The 20,828-nt window shown below is 35.9% G+C and overlaps 1 protein-coding gene across 1 annotated transcript in view; it reads right to left on the bottom strand.

The window, feature by feature from the left end:
- The window catches only part of DPP4 (dipeptidyl peptidase 4), a 68,647-nt gene that overhangs the window by 29,776 nt on the left and 18,043 nt on the right, over positions 1–20,828 (bottom strand). Inside the window, exons 9-17 of the mRNA XM_026697156.2 lie at positions 18,461–18,621; positions 14,478–14,581; positions 12,898–13,027; positions 11,614–11,658; positions 6,040–6,144; positions 5,685–5,752; positions 4,295–4,348; positions 2,353–2,474; positions 402–449 (exon numbers count right to left, since the gene is read on the bottom strand). Of these exons, the coding sequence (XP_026552941.1) occupies positions 402–449; positions 2,353–2,474; positions 4,295–4,348; positions 5,685–5,752; positions 6,040–6,144; positions 11,614–11,658; positions 12,898–13,027; positions 14,478–14,581; positions 18,461–18,621 (837 nt within the window). The remainder of the gene's footprint in view (positions 1–401; positions 450–2,352; positions 2,475–4,294; positions 4,349–5,684; positions 5,753–6,039; positions 6,145–11,613; positions 11,659–12,897; positions 13,028–14,477; positions 14,582–18,460; positions 18,622–20,828) is intronic.

The raw sequence follows: 20,828 nt of genomic DNA, 5'->3' as shown, positions 1-20,828 counted from the left end.
AGGTTACAGCTTCTTAGTAATGAATCTCATTCTACCTCAGGGATCTACTTCTAAATAGTGTGCGTTACACAAATAAAATCAAGCTTTCTTAAATTGGTGCCCTGCAGACATGTTAGGCTAGCAGTCCCATTGTTAACAGCCAAACAGCAATTTGAATTGGTTTCAGGTGTGATGGGAACTGAAGTCCATCACATGTACTGCACCCAACTGGGGGAGGGCACTGAATTACATCACCAAAATGTAATCTCTTGCACTCATACCAGAAATAAAGCTAATTATGTATAATTGATCTTACTGCAAGATATGTATGGACAAAATGTTACAAACTCTAAATCATAAATATCCCAGAGTAGACATGCATTCACATTGTTCTAATCAGGGGGAAAAAATTAAAAAAATACCTTTGTCTGTTTCGCTGTTTTGCAAGGTGAAGTAGGGCAGGCCAGGACCTGTTATTCGCAGAGTGTTAAAAAATCCAATTAATTAAGCTAACTTTTCACTGAATTTTATTTTATTCCAGTTATTGCTATTGTTTCTTCGTCAATGTGTTTTGACTGAGATGTTCTTATTTTTTATTCTGCGTTTCCTTTCTTTGCAGCTTTGGATTTAGTGGAAAGACTATTTAATCAGGTGCCACATGTAATCCATAAATATATTTAAAATAAATGAACACTGTAAATAAAAACTACATTCAATTGAATCAATTAATACCACTTGTCATACTAATTTTATGATTTTGGAATAAGCTGGTCACTTGTATATCTTTTTTTCATGTTTGACAACACACAATTCTGTCAACAAAAATGCTTTTTCTTCAACAATTTAATACCAATTTTCATATCAGTCAATTAATTGGAAATTGGAGGGAAGGGTTTTTTGTCTTTCTGTTCTGACCAGCCTAAAATTCATTTTCTTCTTCACATCTGTTGTATGGATGTCCAAAGTACAGTGTAGTTATTAGAGGTTTTCTAGTTCAACTTCCTGCTCAAGTAGGAATCACACTATACCATTTCAGACAAATGAAAATGTTCAATCATTTTTTTTAAAAAAAAAAACCCTCCAGTGATCGAGCAACTTGCCAATCTTGATTGGCTGCTTATGGATCCTCTCTGTCATCACATCAGGAAACAAGGGGGACTCCCTGCTGCCTTTAAAAGTCCTCACAGCACTAAGAGGAGAAGGAAGGAGAGGTGAGCAGTTGTCAGGGGCTCCTTGCCCTCTGCAGCTGTTCAGGGGGAAGAGAATGGATGCTCTGGGAAATGTGAGAGGCAACAGAGGCAGGACATTTCAAGAAATGTGGTTAGGAGAGGAACATGTCTCCTAATAGTATGTGGGTGGAAAGTCATCTCCACTAAAGTATCAGGAACAGGATTGTACTCCTCCTGAAACATTTGTAGCTGCTCTCGGCTGCTTATTGCTGAGGCAAAGGAGCCACCATATTCTCAGTATAGCTTTCCCTCCAGGGATCTTCCACACTGAGCATAGTGGGTAGAGTAGCATTGGCCTAGTGCTAGAGTAGCATTGGCCTAACTCATTCCAGTATTATTCCTCCCCTCCCCCCCACACACATACACAGTTCAAAGAACTGGTCCCAGCTTTCCTCTCTCCACAAACAATAGTCCTACAAAATATATGGGGATGGTCAATATCATTTTACTTCTTTAGTGGTAAATATTCAGGCATACTGGCTTCTTTTAAGGAGATAAATTCTGCCCAGATGATCAGGTTCAAGAGTTTTATACTGTCATTCAACAGCAGTCAAACCAACTGCTCCTGTTCTGGTTCATGTGGCCAGATAAGCAACCAAAGTGGAATGGAAGAAAAGTAGTTTTTCTAGTAGGTCTTTAAAAATAAATTTATCTTTCATGATGCACTGTGATACTCCTCATTTTTAAACCAGTGGAAACTTTTACATCAGTGTATAAGAGCATAATTGCAGCCCATCCTTTAGTTCTCATAATGCTTCCAGTGATAACTAGAAGAAGGGAGACCTGGCTTCAAACCTTCCCTTGACCTTGAAACTCACAGGGTGACTTTGGATCAATCCCTTTCTCTCAGCCCAATTTCTCTCACAAAATTGTTCCTCTGAGGCTAATATGTTTTAACAGCATCATCTGTCTTGACTTCTTAAAGGAAAAGCAGGAATAAAAATGCAATTTTTTTAAAAAAAGCCAAATGGCTGTGACCCAGGTATCCTCTGAAATACCTGAAAAAGTTTGTGCTTATAAACCATCCAAACAACAATAATTCTTTGAATCATGGATTGGAGAAGCATCATGTAAATATGAGGATCTTAAAGATTGAGTTGCATTTCTGTAAGGATGGGGGGGGGGGGGGATCTGTAATACTTGCCGTAACAATTTAGTTTATAATATCTTGCATCTGTGCTGAAGGATACAGAGAAATACTGACATGCTTCCTCATTTGGATCACAAGTGATACATTTTTTTTTCAAGTCATGTTTTAAGTCCACTCTGTAAAAATGAGGGAAAGAGAAAAGTAGAAGAAATGTGTATTCTATTGCACATCATAAAGGCACACCACTACAAAAATGTTTGATTTCAACAGGACCTTTCCTTAGGGTTTTTTTTTCTTTGCATCCTTATGATTGCCAGAATAATTTATATTTGTGTGCACCAATGCTTCATGTTTTGTTTTATATGCTGACAATGTCATGGTTTACATCTTCAGTTTTCTAAACAGTTTTCCAACAATTCACCTTTATACACAATTTTTGCCTCTGTTACTCTGAGGGTGTTTTCTTTGCAAACTAATTTGAACAGTTGCCTTCATGTAATTACTTAATTCAGATTTCTCTTCTTTTTTTCTTCAGTTGTCTACTTTACCTGCAGTAAAGCAAGAGCTCCAGTGTTTTAGTGCTAAATATTGTCAATCAATACCATCCCATGGATTCATCATTCCATAAATGCACTATTAGTTCCTCTCATCTAAATAATTCAATTCAAGTTGTGTCCAATTTACTCTACCAGCAGCATACTTGTTTCACCCATCAGTACTACTACCCTTCAAAAAGACCTCAACTATGTATCAGAATGGTCAAACAAATGGCAACTTCAAATCTCAACAAATAAATGCTCTGTCTTACATATTGGCCAAAAAAATCAGAAAATAAAATACAAACTGAATAGTCAAGACCTTGTTGATGATCCAAACTCTGTCAAGGACCTTGGAGTTCCCATCTCTAATGATCCAAGTGCTAGAGCCCACTGCAACTACATAGTCAAGAAGGCATTAAGAGATGTTAACCTAATCCTACGTAGCTTTTTCTCTGGTAATATCACACAACTAACTAGAGCTTACAAAACATTTGCTAGACCAATACTTGAATACAGCTCATCAGTCTGGAACCCGCATTAGGTATCTTATATTAACACAGTTGAGAAAGTCCAGAAATATTTCACAAGAAGAGTTCTCCACTCCTCTACTCGTTGCAGAATACCTTATGCCACCAGACTTGAAATTCTAGAGCTAGAAAACCTAGAACTATGCCGCCTTCGGTCCAATCTAAGTATAGTATATAAAATCATACATTGCAATGTCCTACTAGTCAATGAATACTTCAGCTTTAACCATAACAATACAAGAGCACACAATAGGTACAAACTCAAGGTAAACCACACCAAAATTGATTGCAGAAAATACGACTTCAGCAACAGAGGGGTCAGTGTCTGGAATACACTATCTGACTCTGTGGTTTCTTCCCCAAACCCCCAAAACTTTAACCTTAGATTGTCTACTATAGACCTCACCCTTTCCTAAGAGGTCTGTAGGGGGTGTGCATAAGCGCATCAACGTGCCTACCGTCCCTGTCCTATTGTTTCTTTTTTATTTTTCTTATATGTATCCATTTCATATATCCATAACTATGTTTATACTTATACCTGTTATCTTATAATTGCTTGACAAAATAAATAAAGAAATTTAATTTTGAATTTACAATTTTTATATCAGCATTATCATCCTTCCATTAGGGTACTATTTATTTGATTTTTATCCCATATTTATTATTGTTTAATAACTACGGTAACTCAAGGCAGCAAACAAACCTAATATTCCTCTTATTCCCCACCCCCGCCAACAATAACCATGAAAGAGACTGACTGTCCCAAAGTCATGCATAAGCTGGGGCTAAAACTCAGTCTCCTGGTTCCTAAGCTAGCATTTTAACCATTAGAGCAAACTGGAAGAAGGCAATTCAAAAATGTGAAAAATAAATAAAGATATATGCTATGTATGCTCTTTATAGCAGAACCATAATAAAAAAGCATCTTACTTATAAAGATGTCTTCCTCCTGGTCTACCATCAAATTCATTACTAATAAAGTATCTGTGAAATAAGCAAATGGGTTTTTGATGGATTAATTCATGAACTTGATAATCATTTAGATTATTGTAATAAAAATCACCTAGGACAGTAATACAGAAGTAGCTATAAAAGGTTAAATGGTTAAATAATAAAGTTCATTTCTACATTATTCTCTAAACTGGAAAAGACATATGTCACCACAAAAAATGGAAAGTATATCATTATACAGAAAGTAATAGGCAAAGGAGAAAGTTTATTGTAAGGTGAGTTTTAAATTTTGTAAGCCACTCAAGAATCATTGGGCAGCAATACTAATGTGTTAAATAAAGGAGAAACAAGTGCACCAATTACTTAATAGACAACTGCCAGCATAGGTCTGTAATTCTGAATTTCCATTTTTCCACTGAACTTGTGGAGTACTTTTAGAGAATATATTAGGTATTTAGCAGCTATAATAAATAAATATTAAATCAAAGGAATGTATTCAAAAATTTTAATGTGCTTTCTGTAGAACGTATCATTAAGAGAAAATATAATAGGTGACTAACTTGTGGGAAACAAATTGATGAAACACTCCAGGAGTTATTTCTTAAATACCACAGCTACAATATGTTGTTGACTTTGTTTAGATTTGTATGCAATTGGGGTGGGTGGGGGGGAGGTAGCATGTTTATATTACATTGCATCTTATTCTTGCTTTGTATTACATTTACATTTTATATGTGTGCTTCTGTATATATTTGTTATACTTATTTGATGATGCAGTGTTGCATTTTCTTATTGCATTCTAATAAAGAGAAAGTACTAACAGTGGGTCCTATGTAAGGAAAGCAGACAATGGAGGAAAGAGAATATATTTTCCTAATCATGGATAGAAGACAATGTACCTCAATGCCTTTCTATTGTAGAATATTACTCATTGAGCATGGATTATTTTGACAGATAGGCTCCCAGTTCAACTAAAATTAGTGGCACTTGGGTCTTGCCGAAATCTTAAAGCTTAAATTAGTATGATTAATTTGTCACATAGAATTCAGTGGGATGTAAAAAGAAACTTGCCTTAATAAGATTGGGATAGAAGATTTATATCTGAAAAATCATGAGATTTTGGCTTATCAAAAAGACATAAAAGAAAGGAAAGGAAAGTCAGCACACTCGGTATGGCAAGGGAGCATACATAGTAAAGACAAGGGAGCATAACATTGCCATGCAAAATTTCTTATGCTAAGCTTTCATGCAGTCTCAATTTTAATACAACAGACAAAACCAGAACAAACAGAAAAGGCTATTTCTAGAAAGGGATGATTTATGCATTTGCATGAACACACATATTCAAAAGTTATCAATGGATACTTACAGGCTGTTATTTGTTACAGCAGCTATACTGATTACTTCCCATTTTCCACTTGTAATAGGTTTAACATTCTAAGTATAAAGATTAGATAAAATATAAATCTCCATAAATATAAGGCTACACATACATACACAAAACAATGTCTGTAGCAAACTCTGATAACTCCAAACTAATATGTATGTACCGACATTATCACAAAATTGCTGCCATTATGTCTTATGCAAGTACATAAGCCATGGCACTGAATGATGACATCACTGATGATGTCATCAGGTGTTATCATTTGGCTCTCTTTGTTCCTCCTTATGAACAACCCTGCACAAACATAAAGAAACATGCACAAATAATCATTACTTACGCCTGTGCTATCAGTGTAGTGAATATGTTTATATCCTTGTGAATCACTGATAATTTTGTAGTAGCTAATTTTATCAGAAGCAAAGTAAGGTTCTGATGGCTGAAACTGCAACAAAGAACAATAACATGTTTATAGATGTAATGATTAGTAAGTATTCTATTTCATAGGTTTATTAATTTTAACCTCTCAGAAAAATACATAGATGATCACATTTTTGTTTAGGGATTAAAAAACAAATTATTTTCCAAAGGTCAAGTTATTCCTAATGTTTTCAAAATAAATGAAACAAAGCAATGGGTTTCTACTGTGGCATTGGCTGTTTTTACAGGACAATATGAAACATTAGCAAATTGCAATTACTTGGCTCTTTGACAATTCATTTTTCTTTACTTTTTATTTTCTTTTGTTGTTTTTGTAATATAAAAAATGGAAGGTAATTAAAAAGGAAATTATAATTTATGATTTGTTGACATACAGACTTTTGAATATTTACAAAACAATAAATAGTTTGAAGGAAGCAAAGAGATGCAAACATTCTAGCTCTACCCAATTTTGTGTTTCAAGTTCTGACACCTGAAAGTTTACAACCACTGAAATTTAACTAAAAGATTCAGTTCAACTGTTTTATACTGAGCATGTTTACTTATGTTACTCTGCTGAGAAGGCTGGCTTGTCCAGTCGCTCTTCTGTAAACTGAATATATCATTGATTTAATACTATTCTGCAATTCCGTACATTCAACAGAAATCTTGGAGAGTTGGATCAATGATCTTCAGCCTTTTTTGGCACAAAACCTAGTTCAATATTTTTATATCTGCAGAAAGTACACTGTACTATGCAAAGAAATTATCACTTTTTCTAATTTTTAAATCGTTACTGTTGTTAAGTTGCTAGATTTTGGTACAGTCAATCATTAATTATATTTATTAATGTTAGGTTTTAAGTCAAATTTTCTAAATAGTATATTAACAAATCTCAAGGAAATGAATTTGTAATTCACAGAAACCTATTTACAAAAAAAATGAAATTATATTTGAAATGGCATAAATGAGTCTATGTGAAAGATTTAGGATTTCAAACTTCCTCACTCAGAAACCTTTGTTGGTTTACCCTAGACAACACCAGAAAGACCCTGCCCTAAGTCTTTTGCCTCTCAGTTATCAATGCCACAAGGTCCTTCACCTGTCACTCCCCTAACCATGATTTCTGAAGACTAGGCTCCCATTGTCTTACAGCCTTCTGATAGGTAAAAGTAAAACAATTCTATAATGCACATAAAATTGTTCTGTAAGTACAAAAACATGATTAGGATTTAGTTTCTCCCCACCTTTGAAAGACAGTTCAATTACAAATGAATATTTACAAATAAGTAAATTTGAATAATAATAAAAATAAATAAACAACAAAATCACATTGTATTTTAAAAAATGACTCAAAAATATATTTTTATCTCAGGAATGGGGAGATTTTCAAGTTACACATCAGCTCCCAAGAAATTAACAAAGAAAAAAAATTCAGCTCAATCTGATATTGCGCAAAATGTCCACATGTCCACAAAAATTGAAGTAAAAGAAAACAAGGCTTAATACACAAAGACAAAATAAATTAAATTCTAATGCAGTATCTATTGAGGACAGTTCCCTATTTCAAAGAAATAACTTGAATTCTGAAACGAAGTCCTATTATTTTGTCCTTACACAGTCCCTACTTCTTAAGGTAATTCTAGTTGTTAATCAAAATATCAAAATTCAGAAATTCCTTGGCATTCAGAGTGGTGTACAGGCTGCAGTGCTACAGGGCTGTTCGAAACAATATTAAACTAGTGTCTCTCTTATTTTTCATTTCATTTAGTGCATGATATTCTTTACCAAGAGAACAATTGTTAGGGTTTCAATTTAATATGGTGAGATGAAGACCTCTTTCTGCTTTCTTTTTAAAAAAAGATTATGACTGCACTTAAACTGTCTCAATAAAGTATGAATTGGGGAAATTAGCATTAACCACAATCATTGACATCCTGTTCTACCAGTGGTGTAAATAAACTTCTCAGTTGAAACTGGTTGTGTATTTGTCATCCTCTTGACACATTTATATCACATAGCTTGAATGGCTTATTCACTCACACAGCAATCTTCAAATTGATTAGCTCACAAAATTGAGTCAGGGGGCCAATTCTAAGTTACCTTCAAGTGTCTCTATGTCAGCAGTTTTAAGTTTGTCTTTAGAAAACTTTTAGGAATTGACATATTTTTTTCTGGAAGACATTTTGCCTGAGGAAAGCTATTTTGTTGATAAATGCAGAGAACATTTTTGCAACCATCTTACCATCTTACTTGAAGTTACTTGAATTTAAATTACTTGAATTTAATCTCATTAAATATTCCAACTGAGTAAAACCCATCTTTTTCACGCTTCATAATTTACTACAGACAACAAATTTATTTCAGTACAGTAGAACGCTAATATCCATTTGAATAACTCCACAAAACATGTCAAGCAATTACCTTTAAAAAGCCATTAACATCCTCATAAAATCACCAGTGAACAAATTGCTCACTGTTATCTTATTGGAGCTGTTGGAACAATAGTTCATTCTTGGAATTGAGTTTGTTCTTATTTATTGCATTCAACAACAATATTTAGAGTGTCATATACACTTAATCTTAAATACTTGGTAAAGAGATGAATTACAACTGAATAAAAAAAATCTATTGGAATGTCTTTCTTCAAAAATGCCATACTATTATTATTGCAATCCATCTATCAGTATTCAAATGGGGGGACAATATACATATTTGTCTTTTTGTCTTTTTAATGAACATTTTTAAATGTTTTGTTTAGTTTAATTGTGTCTTTCTAAAAAAATTTACATTTTTTTAAAAAAAAATTTAAAAAGTTTTTTCTTGTAACGAATAAGCATTATAGCATCCATTTCCACTAGTTGGCTAGTATTGATGGGAGTTGGAGATGTAGCTCAACAACACGAAGAGAGCTTCATGTCCATCCAAATTATTTTATTCCTGGTTCTACCCATTTTTGATTCTATCCCAATCAAATTTTTAGGGACATTTAAAACAAAGGATGTTTCAGGTAATCTGTCTTATAGAGTAATAAGATAGCTTGTATTTTCTTGATGCAACTGACTTATTTGAGCACATAAACCATAGTGGAACAAGTATGACAATAATAATGTTAACCTATTTTTTCCTATTTTATAGTAGTTTTATACTCCTCCTTTTTTTCTTTCCTTTCTTTTTGCCTTCACTGTTCACACACCATAAACAATCTGCTTATCACGTTGCTTCCTGAGATTTTATCATGTAGAGCTAAAATGTGTTAGCTATATTAAGGTCTTTCTTTTCTGATCAGGTTTGACAGCAGAAGATACTAACTTCCATTATTTTGCAGGGTAGGTCTATATTTGATGCTTTTTTAAAATCATGACTTTTTTAAGCAAATGATAAAGGAAAAAAAGCATTATTCTTACATATAGATTCAGTGATGTTATTGTACAACTCCTTGTTCCTATAAACCTGTTCCCAACTATTCATTTTACAACCTTGATTTACAACCATTTGTTTAGTGACCATCCAGAGTTACAATAGCACTGAAATAAGTCACTTATGATTGGTTTTCCAACTTACAACCATTGCAGCATCTCCATGATCACATGACCAAAATTCAGGTGCTTGGCAACTGGCATGTATTTATGATGGTTGCACTGTCCAGTGGTGATATTCAAAATTTTTTACTACCAGTTTTGTGGACATGGTTTGGTGGGTATGGTGTGGCTTGATAGGTATGGCATGGCTTGGTGGGCATGGCTTGGTGGGTGTGGCAGGGGAAGGATACTGCAAAATCTCCATTTCCACCCCACTCCAGGGGAAGGATACTGCAAAATCCCCATTCTCTTCCCACTCCACTAACTTGCTTTCCAGCTCCATTCTCCTGTGCAAGGCAAAGAACACCCAGCCAATCAATTGGGACTCAGGAGGCAGAGAATAGGTGGGTGTGAGGTCAGTCAGAGGTGGCATTTGCCGGTTCTATGAACTACTCAAAATATCCGCTACCGGTTCTCCAGAACTGGTCAGAACTGGCTGTGTACCACCTCTGGCACTGCCCCAATAACATTAGGTCACCATCTGTAACTTTCCTAGATGGTTTACAACCAGCGAAGTCAATGGGGGAGCCTACAATTGAACCCAAAGTTTTTGTTGCTAAGCAAGACAGTTGTTAAGTAAGTTTTGTCCCATTTTATGACTTGTCTTGCCACAGATGTTCAGTTAATCACTGTATTATTAAGTTGGTAACATGGTTGTTGGGTGAATTTGGTTTCCCTGTTGACTTTGCTTGTCAGAAAGGTGATTACATGCCAGCTGCCAAGCATCCAAATTTTGATCACATGACCATGGGGATGTTGCAATGGTTATAAGCGTGGGAAATTTTCATAAGTTTTTTTAGTGCCATTGTAACTTCAAACAGTTACTAAACAAATGCTTGTAAGCTGAGGATGCCTGTATGTCCCTAAAATGTGAACAACTACTAGTTGTAGGCATTAGATATGAAAATGCCAGGTTCCACTTAATATATTGAAGCAATGTATTACTTTTTAACTAAACATGCCAACCAACGAAAGATAATCTTAAATATGAAATCAGAAATATTAATGTTTGCTATGCTGAATACCATCAGAGAAGAACAAATGGCCAACGTCAAGATGAATATCCATATCAGCAAATAATAATCTACATTAATTTCATTAACATGAAGTCCTAGCAATTTATTTAAAAATAAATTGATATGATATCTCACAAAAAATTGAGTTCCTATCCAGTTTCATCTTTTCATGTGCACTTGTAACAACTGATTAAAATGTCCTATAACTTGACATCTTGGACAATCTTTGGTTCTTTGACTACTGCTTGAACAGAATTAGAAAAGACTGCAATGACATTATATCCTTTTTAGAAAATTAGGGATTGCAAACAGAAATGTGTGAGAGATGTGGGTTCTATATGACCTACAAAGAATAACAAAGACTATAATAAAGACTTTGTTACAGGGTTAAATAAAAAGTTGAGAAGCCAGTGTATTTCACACATCAGGGGGTGGAGTTATAATTGCAATGCTAAATAACCTTGAAAAAAGTCCTCAAGGTTTTATTTTGGGGAAAAAACAGGTATTAAGAGGTAACTTTGTGTCTGTATATTAAAATAGTACAAAATAGTACAAAATAGTAACATACAGTATTGCCAGGTTGTTTGTTGGCCAAGTGCTTTTAAGAAGCAACATAGAAATAGAAGTTCTAATTCTACTCAACTAGTTATTTTTCCTGCCCTGAAACCCACATATATACACATGCTAAGAAATATTTCTAACACTGTTCCAAGCTTGTTTTTATTTTACTAATATGGGGCTGGAATCTGGCAAGGAAGGAAAGAGTATAGATGTTTCTGATAGAAAACAGCTGGCAGGTACAATGAAATGCTCCCTTTCCTCTCTGTAAGATATTTCTTCAGCTGTCCTCTCTCTGCAGGAAAGGATGTAAATCGATCCTTAAATCACTGTACTTACTCTGCCAACCCAGCCAGTTTTACTTTCTTCAGGATGCTCCCTGTTCTGAAGAAAAAGAGAAAGATCGTCATTGTTTTAGTAACCTCTGTCTGCTAATCTAGCTCTTCTCTCTTTCAAGATGAATGGCAATATTTTCAGAATTTTCTGCAAATAGATGACTATTTTATTGATTGATTGATTCACTATCCTGCTCCCAAGACCGAGGGAATTACAATACCCAAACAAAAGTATGTATATAAGTACATAAACCCTACCCAGTTGAATATTAGCAACCCAGTCACCTTAAAATCTTAAAAACAGAATTGTAAAAGACAACCACTACAAAATCCCTATTTTAAATAGACCCATTAGTTTTGCATGCATGAGCTGTTATGTATATGAAGGGGGCAGTCCCTTATGTAGACAGGAAACAAGCTACATATGTTTTTAAAGCATTCTGAATTCAACTCAGAAACCTATTTATATCCAATGAAGCAACCAGAGAACCAGGATTATAGCAGTGCTTACCTGCTAATACCCTGGCCATTACATTTTGTACCAACCACAATTTCCAAGTTGTTTTCAAAAAAAGGGCCATGCAGGGCATTTGACAGACTCTAGGGGACAAGGGTGAAAATCTCTGCTGCCAAGCCTTCATAGTTCAGATAGGGCTAAACCTGGTAACTAGCCTAAGTTGCTGATTACTGTAGACATCTGCCTCTAGAAGCGAATATTTGTAATCCAGGGTTGAACCATGGGATTCTTGATAATTCCTGAGCTTGGTTTTTTTTTTTCTTGCAGGTATTTCATTAGTAGGTAGCATCATCAGGTTGTAACAGTGATGATGTTAACTAGTTGGGTAATGATACATCTAACAGCCTGGTGGCACAGTGGTTAGAATGCAGTACTGCAGGCTACTTCTGTGGACTGCCGGCTGCTTGCAATTTGGCAGATCGAATCTCACCAGGCTCAAAGTTGACTTAGACTTCCATCCTTCTGAGGTCGGTAAAATGAGGACCCATATTATTGAGGGCAATGTGCTGACTCTGTAAACCTCTTAGACAGGGCTGTAAAAGCACTGAAAAGGTATGTAAGTCTAAGTGCTATTGCTATCTGCAAGAAAACAATGAAGTTCAGGACTCCACAAATCTGCCTCTCCCATTGCTAAGTCACGTTTCCTGAAGCATCTTTCCACCAGTTCCATTATTTACTCCACCGCTAACAAAAAGAAGGCTACAATTGTCTGTTTGCACTGTCAAGCTAATCTTCACCCTTCAACCTCTTAAAATCCATCTCCACTCGTACCTTTGGGCACTGCCACACATTGCTAGAGTAGTCACAGATGGTGAGCATAGAAAAGTTTTGAATCCTTCTAAGCCACTGCAGACAAATTCTTTCATCAGTCACCCATGTTACAACACTCAAGTAGTGATCCCTGGAGATTAAAAGAGAGAGAGGGGGGCTACTCAGCATTTTTCTATATAGGTTCACTTGAATTCTATACCTGAATGCTTATCATTTATATGCCATTCGATATTTACAACAGGTACTGTACAGGTAGTCCTCGACTTACAACAGTTCATTTAATGACTTTCTGAAGTTATAACAGCACTGAAAAAAGTGACTTATGATCATTTTTCACACTTACGACGGTTGCAGCATCCCCATAGTCACCTGATCAGAATTCAGACGCTTGGCAACTGCTTCATACTTATGTCCATGGCAGTGTCCCAGGGTCACATGATCACTTTTTGTGGCCTTTTGACAACCAATGAGGAAGCCAGATTCATTTAACAGCCATGTTAATTAACTTAACCACTGCAATGATTCATTTAACAACTGTGGCAAGGAAGGTTGGAAAATGGGACAAAACTTACTTAACCAATGTCTCACTTAGCAACACAAATTTTGGGCTTTATTGTGGTCATAACTTGAGGACTACCTGTACATATAAAATTCAAATTTTAGTTCTATAGAATAAGGAACTACAGATTTTGGAAGCATTCTATGACTAGAAACAGGGGAGCACAAGGTGGAACAAGATAAAATAAAGGATATAAACTCAAAACTGATACCATGATTCACAGAATATAAAAGTCAGAAGTGTGGTTTGGAAAGTTGAGATTTACCTACAAATAATTCTTTGACTTCTTCCAACCTAGCTAGTAGATAAGAAGGGTCCACCCTCTCTTCCTGTCCATGTGTGTATTATGTGTGTATGTATATGAGTTAAAGAGAGTATATTTATATTAGCATTTGTATATGTGTCTCTGTGTTTGAAGAATGTGTTCAAATATGGAAGCTGATGTGGCTCATCCTTGCTTATGTGATTTTTTTAAAATTTTATTTCATTTATTTATTTGTCAAATGCTAACAGTATAATAGAAATAAGAAGAAACATAAGTATAAACACATGAAATAGGTACGAATAATTTGGGGATAATAGGACAGGGATGGCAGGCACAATTGTGCGCTTATGCACACCCCTGACATTGCATGTAATATCCTTTATATTTTACAACATCAAACACACTTCTCAAGTAATTCAACTTGTATATTTCTTTTCACATACCCACGTTTTGTCACTACAATATAAAAATTTTTTTACAGTGTTTTAGCTTGGACGATTATGTGTATATCCTATTATTTGCCACCCAGAATCTTCTTGGAGTTGGGCAGTTTTAATAAATATGATAAAAAGAATGAATGATCCAGCTGAGTGCATATTGGAAAAAAGGTCGCATATTAATAAATGAACTCTCCACAGGATTTTTAATGCAATAAATGAATGTTTTTTTAAAATCTTATATTACTCAATAATTGTAAAATAATAACAATAATAATCTAAAACACTCACTGTAACAAAACATATTACTTGGACTTACCCTGATATTATACTAGATGGTGCAACAATTTCCGATATAGTTTTTTGAGGAAGGGCTAGAATATCCACAACAAATAGTCTTATTGTTGGATTTGTAGCACCTGCCTGGATAAAATTAAAACATTTTAAATCAGATTCTGTACAAATGGCAATGTTAATTAGAAAATTACAAAGAAGTTAGATTTTAAAGCTCAATACAAAATATAAATATATGTGTGTGTGTGTGTGTGTGTGTGTGTGTGTGTGTGTGTTTTATAGAGGTTCATAGATAAAAATTTGAAAGCCAGTACTGAAGACTTAGTTCAATGCTTATAAAAATAATGTAATTTTTCTAAGTTGGTAAAAACAGTCAATTCAGTATACATTATGACCACCCACATTTTGTGAACAATTATTCTTTTAGAGATCAATGTAACGTTAACTCATCACTTGACTTAGTAAAAATTTCTATTACAGAAAACATTTTTCTATTTTCAGATTAAGACTAAAAACACTAAACATATCTTTTAAAATAAATTAGAATTTCATACATTAGTCCTGGCCCATTATTAATTTATAATTTTTAATCTCTGAAAAAATCAACAATGAGCATATCGTTTATTTATTTATTTAAATTTATATTGCTGTCCATCTCACTAATATCTAAAACTATTAAATCATTAAAAACCATTTTTAAGAACTATAGGAACAGAGCTAAAACAAAGAATAATATAACAATAGCAATAGCACTTAGACTTATATACTGCTTTACAGCCCTCTCTAAGCAGTTTACAGAGTGAGCATATTGCCCACAACAGTCTAGGTCCTCATTTTACCCACCTTGCAAGGATGGAAGGCTGAGTCAATGTTGAGTCTGGTGGGATGTGAACTGCCAAATTACAGACAGCCGATATTCAGCAGAAGTAGCCTGCAGTACTGCAAGCTAACCACTGTGCCACTGAGGCTCTTATACAAGGGATGTTAATCAATGGAGCCACCTTACTGGTTTACCTGTCCCTGGGGGTCCCCAGGCATGCTGGCATAACAAAGTTTTGAGGGACATTTGGAAGTTCACTAGAGTTTCAGTGGGGAGAACATCCTCAATGTAAGCACCACCCAAAGGAGGAGCCACCATCCTCCCATGTCAGAGAGGATGCAAAAATTGAACCAGTGATGTATCTATTCCATACCCAGGTAATGTAACCTGACTGAAAAGGATTCAGACAATCTGTTTCATCCATGGTCCTTTGAAGATGCTGCACAACCACCTTCTTAATCGCCCTCCTCAAAAAGAATACATTGAGCAAAAATTTCCCAGTATTAAGAGGTCCAATGATGGGTTCTTGAAGAGATGGTGAACAAAGCTTCCTTAAGAGGTAAAGGGGAAAAAAAAACCTCTCACTCAAAGAAGGATTCACCACCACTAGAATTCACTCACATGCCATACCCCAGGAAGTGGCTTAGATCTAAATAGAAGGGGTTTAACTCACATCTCTGTCTACTTCCTCAACTCCAACAGCTACAAAACATTCCCAGATACCTGGGCAAGATTTCACCCTAGGCATCTGCTCTGGACCTGTAAACAAGGCCACTGTCAAACTGCAAGTGAATCTAAAATGCTGAGCAAATTCCTTCACACATCCCTGCCAAAGGTTCCTGGCACCCGCTTATGCAGGAGGTAAACGGGATGAAATAGGGCTGCAGATGCCAATCTGCAATAAGGGTGGGATAATATTGCTGCTTTGCCATCTTACTGCCACAAGATAGGCCTTAATAGTGACTCTAGCCCATATTCAGTCAAGTTCCTTCTTTATTGAATTTAATGGCACTCTAGACCAGGGGTCCCCAACCCCCAGTCCACGGACTGCCACTGGTCCATAGCATGTCAACAACCAGGCCATGCAAGCAAGTGAAGCCACATTCATATGATGCAGGCAGCACACAAAACTATGTCCCCTCCAGGAAAGGAAAAACCTTTCTCCATGGAACAGGTCCCTGGTGCCCAAAAGGTTGGAGTCTGCTCCTCTAGATGTTTCTTCTCCCAACTTCTCTGTAAAATACAAAGGATGCAATCCAAACCAAGGTCTCTGCTGCCCCCTTATTCCAAGCAACAACCAAGACTTCAGATGAAGCTTCTCCAGAATCCTCAGTTGCTGGGGATGGACCAATCTAATGAGCTCAGACTCCTTGCAGTGGATAGTGGCACCAGAGAGTCTCATAATAATTAGGTCATGATCTGACGATGACAAAGGGGGACACCAACAGCTCTGTTTGTACTTTCTATTGAAAAGTACATTGTGCCCCCAAATCTAATTGAAGTACTGATCAAGGGAATGATTAATCATCTTCCTCCCACGTTACAATCCAATGAAAATTCCTCTCAGAACTATTCTTGATCTTTGATCCACAACTGCTTCATCTTGAAACAAACCATAGCTTTAATCTTGATGATGGAAGCAATCTCATCAGGACTAAGCTGAATCAATTGCAAATATGCATAAAAACCTAATTTACTTTTGCCCTGTAACAATTGTACTGCCTTTCTGACTTCCAGAACTAACTTTAGGATATATCAAATATTTTCAGTTACATGATTCTGAGAAATAAACAGAGCAACATATGTCCAGATTCATGTCCCATTAGGGATTTTAAGAAGATTCTGCTGAAAATGAATATGGGTGACATACTTCAGAAGCTCCATGCCAAGGTGAATGGCAGCAGGAATTAAGTCCCACTCATATTCATTCTACTCCAGAAAAGAAATTACATTTACTTTCTAAAATACATGACAAGCTGGGACATTTATCCTCACTTTGGCGAACCCCTGAAAATTCTAGCACATTTAAAGCCAATATCATACTTTCTACATTCAGAGTTCTTCCCCATCACTTCCTGGACTAGCCATGGGATGTTACAGCCACATGATCAGTCTATGGAGCTGATCAGAGAAAACAGCCTCTGCAAAGACCCTAAAACTGTGATGGTGAACCTATGGCACGCGTGCCACAGGTGGCACGCAGAGCCATTTGTGCCATCATGCAAGCTGCAGGCAAACTTACCTCACTGCACATGCGCGCGCCTCACAGCTGATTTTTGAGCAGTTTGAGGTCTTTTTCAGCCTCCCAAAGGCTTGAGAAGGCTTCTGCAGGCTCTGCAGGCCAAAAGCTAGCCTGTTTCAGCACTTCCTGTTTTTTCTGAAAATACCAGAAGTGACAAAACGGGGCTATTTTTTTGGCCTGCAAAACCTGCAGAAGCATGCAGAAGCCTCCCTCAAGCCTCTGGGGGGCCAAAATAGGCCTCAAACCGGCCAAAAATCAGCTGTGAGGCGCAGTGCAGGTAAGGGGGCAGAGGCGGTGAGTGGGTGGGTGGGTAGGGATTGCATGTGCATGTGTAGAGGGCATTGGGGGTACACACATTGCTTTCTGGGTGCTGGCACGTGAGTGCGAGCGTCCAAATGCGCACACAATTTTTTGCACAGGAGTCCAAAAAGATTAGCCACCACTGCCCTTGGAACTATTGAGAGCATACCAGTTTCTAAAGTTTGAAAAAACTGAAACCAAGTATAGTTCCATTAAAAAAAAAAAAGGAACAATTGACATCTGCCCTGGCAAATATATCAGCCTGGAAATCTGTCTGCCAAAGGAGAAATAGCTATTACTTAGCCCACTCCTCCCTGTTCATGACAGAGCTAATAGTTCTTAGTCCCTTATTAGCTATGCAACTCATTGATTTGAAGTGTTCCTTTTGCCATTGATCACCCAAGTGCTCTTCAACAAATCATCTTAGAAACTCAAATATTCCATAGCCTTCAATTGCTTTCATTTCCTGTTTCCCTAGAGATAATAGAATACTTCAGAGCTGCCAGATGCTATTGACTTAAGTCACAGTAATCACAGCAAGCTGTTGAGGAGAGACAGACAATATTTTTGTTAGCAGCAAATGATTAAATGTGACTATTCTCTTAATCAAGCCACTCAACAACTATGTTTAATAAATAACACAGACCTTAGGATATGGGATTTTAATGGTCTTTGGATATTGCAGTGTATCTTCTGAATAAAACGAATACTCAATAAGAGGAACTTCGGTGTCATTAATCTCTGCAAACGCCAAAAACCTGCCACTTGGAGACCACCACAGAGCAGAATGGGTGCCAAACATTTCCTCTGAAAAAGATGCAAATGTGTTCTTTTGAAGCAATAGTTGCTAGGTTGGCTTTTCCCTCTGAAACATAGTTCATAATAACTTGCATGTATAATTTCAAATGGAACTTCAGTAACTAAAATTCAGATTACTTGCAATGTTTTGCAACCAAAACAGTTAAGCCAACTCTCAGAAATGCCTTTTTATAGAAATAGGGTGCTATGGAAATTATTCTTTATAAAAATCTGGCTTTAATAATGATGCAAATCCTAGTACTTTGATTTATCTTAGATTTCAATATTATGGATAATTGTTTCTTGTTTGTACTATAACATTTTCAAATGTATCATCTATAATGAACGATAATAAATGCAAAGAAACATAACTTTCCAATTATATACCCAAACTTAGTATTCCTCTGTAAGAAAATATACAAGTACAAATTAAACAATTAAACTGAATATTTTATGTCTAAAAAGGCACTTTAATAAGTATAATTATTATGGGCTGTCTTGGAGGTGATAATAACAATATAAATGTTGAAGACTTCCTAATTACTTTATAAAGAGAAGTATGTTTATACAACATTTTTTTAATTTTCAATCATTCATTATTAAAAGCTATATTAATACAAAGTAGAGTGAGCAACACCTGCATGCAATAAGCTTGTTTAATGAATTCAAAGGAATGGTTGATAATTCATACAGAAATATAATAAAATTAGAAAGTGGATCCACTTTCTAATAGCCTGGAGGATTTTCAGTGCACTGGATTTGCAGACAGACAAACTGAAACTTTATTTTGGTCATTGTCCAATAAAAACATATTCAAGAAAATGAAAACACAAATATCTTATAACAAGAATTACTATTTGTGGGCCAAATTTACACATAATGTAGCAAAACTTCGCTATTTTTATAGAAATACATTTATTTTGAATGTTTAATAGATACTGCAAATAAAGATGATCTGAGTGCCCTGGAAATTTAAATAAAAAGGGGTAATCTTCTAATGGCAATACAGAAGAACACAAAATCTTCTTTCTATGGTACTCATATCACAAGGGCAATATTGGGTTTCATGTGGAGTTTTCTTATATTTCCCTTCCACGACAATTGTGGAGAGAGCATTAAATCAAACCAAAGATAAAGCTCTCCTGAATTTAGGAACGGTGATGTAAGTAAGAGACTGGTTTAGGGACTAAACTTAGTTCATTTGCAATTATATTATGAGAGAAAGCAATTTCTACATGATCTTTTATATCTAAGACCCTTTGTCTTAGTATGGGTCTAACTTGATCTGACTCTAAGGTTAAGATGGCATCACCAAAGAAACCATAGCGGGCTCAGTTTCTTTGAGACCGTTGTTTCCCAGGAAGGTTTGTATCTGTCTGCCAATATTACACGGGTCAATCCACTAGGGTTGTGATGTAGTTTTAACCAGTAGATAAATATATTTATCAGAGAATAGATTCAAGTTCACTGACTCCTGCTTCTCACTGAAGTACTGATTTGGAACACAGCAGGTAACCTGGAAGATACTTAGAAATTTTATTGGAATCCTTTCTGCAGTGATCATGCTGTTACAGGCTCCTATTTGAGCCCCATATAGCCCCATGCTTGGACTATAGATAAAAACAACTTAATTGCAACAGATGAACCTAATAAGGGGAAAATAATAAGTTCGTAAACTGATACAGATATCTGTTCACTGTGGGATACATATAGTCCAGACAGGCATTTCTGCTTCCTGGAGTTTGAAAAAACTATTTCTAGATATCTAAAAATCATAACCTGCTCAATGGAATGCCCATCTAAGTTCCAGTTTCTCTGTTTTGGGCGTTTAGAAAAAGTAAAAACTATTGCACCATCAGCATACAATAATAAATTGAATAATATGGGGGGCGGGGGAATGAAAAATAGGGTTACTTAAGTAAAGAACACAATACTTATGATGTTTTTCACATTTTTGAACTCCCTCAGAGAGGTTCTCAGGGGACAGAATATTCCACAGGTCAGTGAAATGGCAGAGAAGGTTCTTTTCCTTGGACCCCACCAGTCAAAGTTCTTTAACTGATGGGATCAGCTGCATATCTTCCCTGCATGACTGGCTGATGTAATGGGACGAAATTGTTTCCGTAGGTAGTATGGAAACATATAGTAGTTGAATAAAACAAGCCAATACACATTCCTGTCTAACCTCTTTCCTTAGGGATATTTCCTTGGTATTC

The sequence above is a fragment of the Pseudonaja textilis genome, chromosome 1 (assembly GCF_049901715.1).
Source record: "Pseudonaja textilis isolate UNSWEBS1 chromosome 1, rPseTex1.2, whole genome shotgun sequence".
NCBI classification, from domain to species: domain Eukaryota; kingdom Metazoa; phylum Chordata; class Lepidosauria; order Squamata; family Elapidae; genus Pseudonaja; species Pseudonaja textilis.
This window is presented reverse-complemented; position numbering and strand designations above follow the sequence as displayed.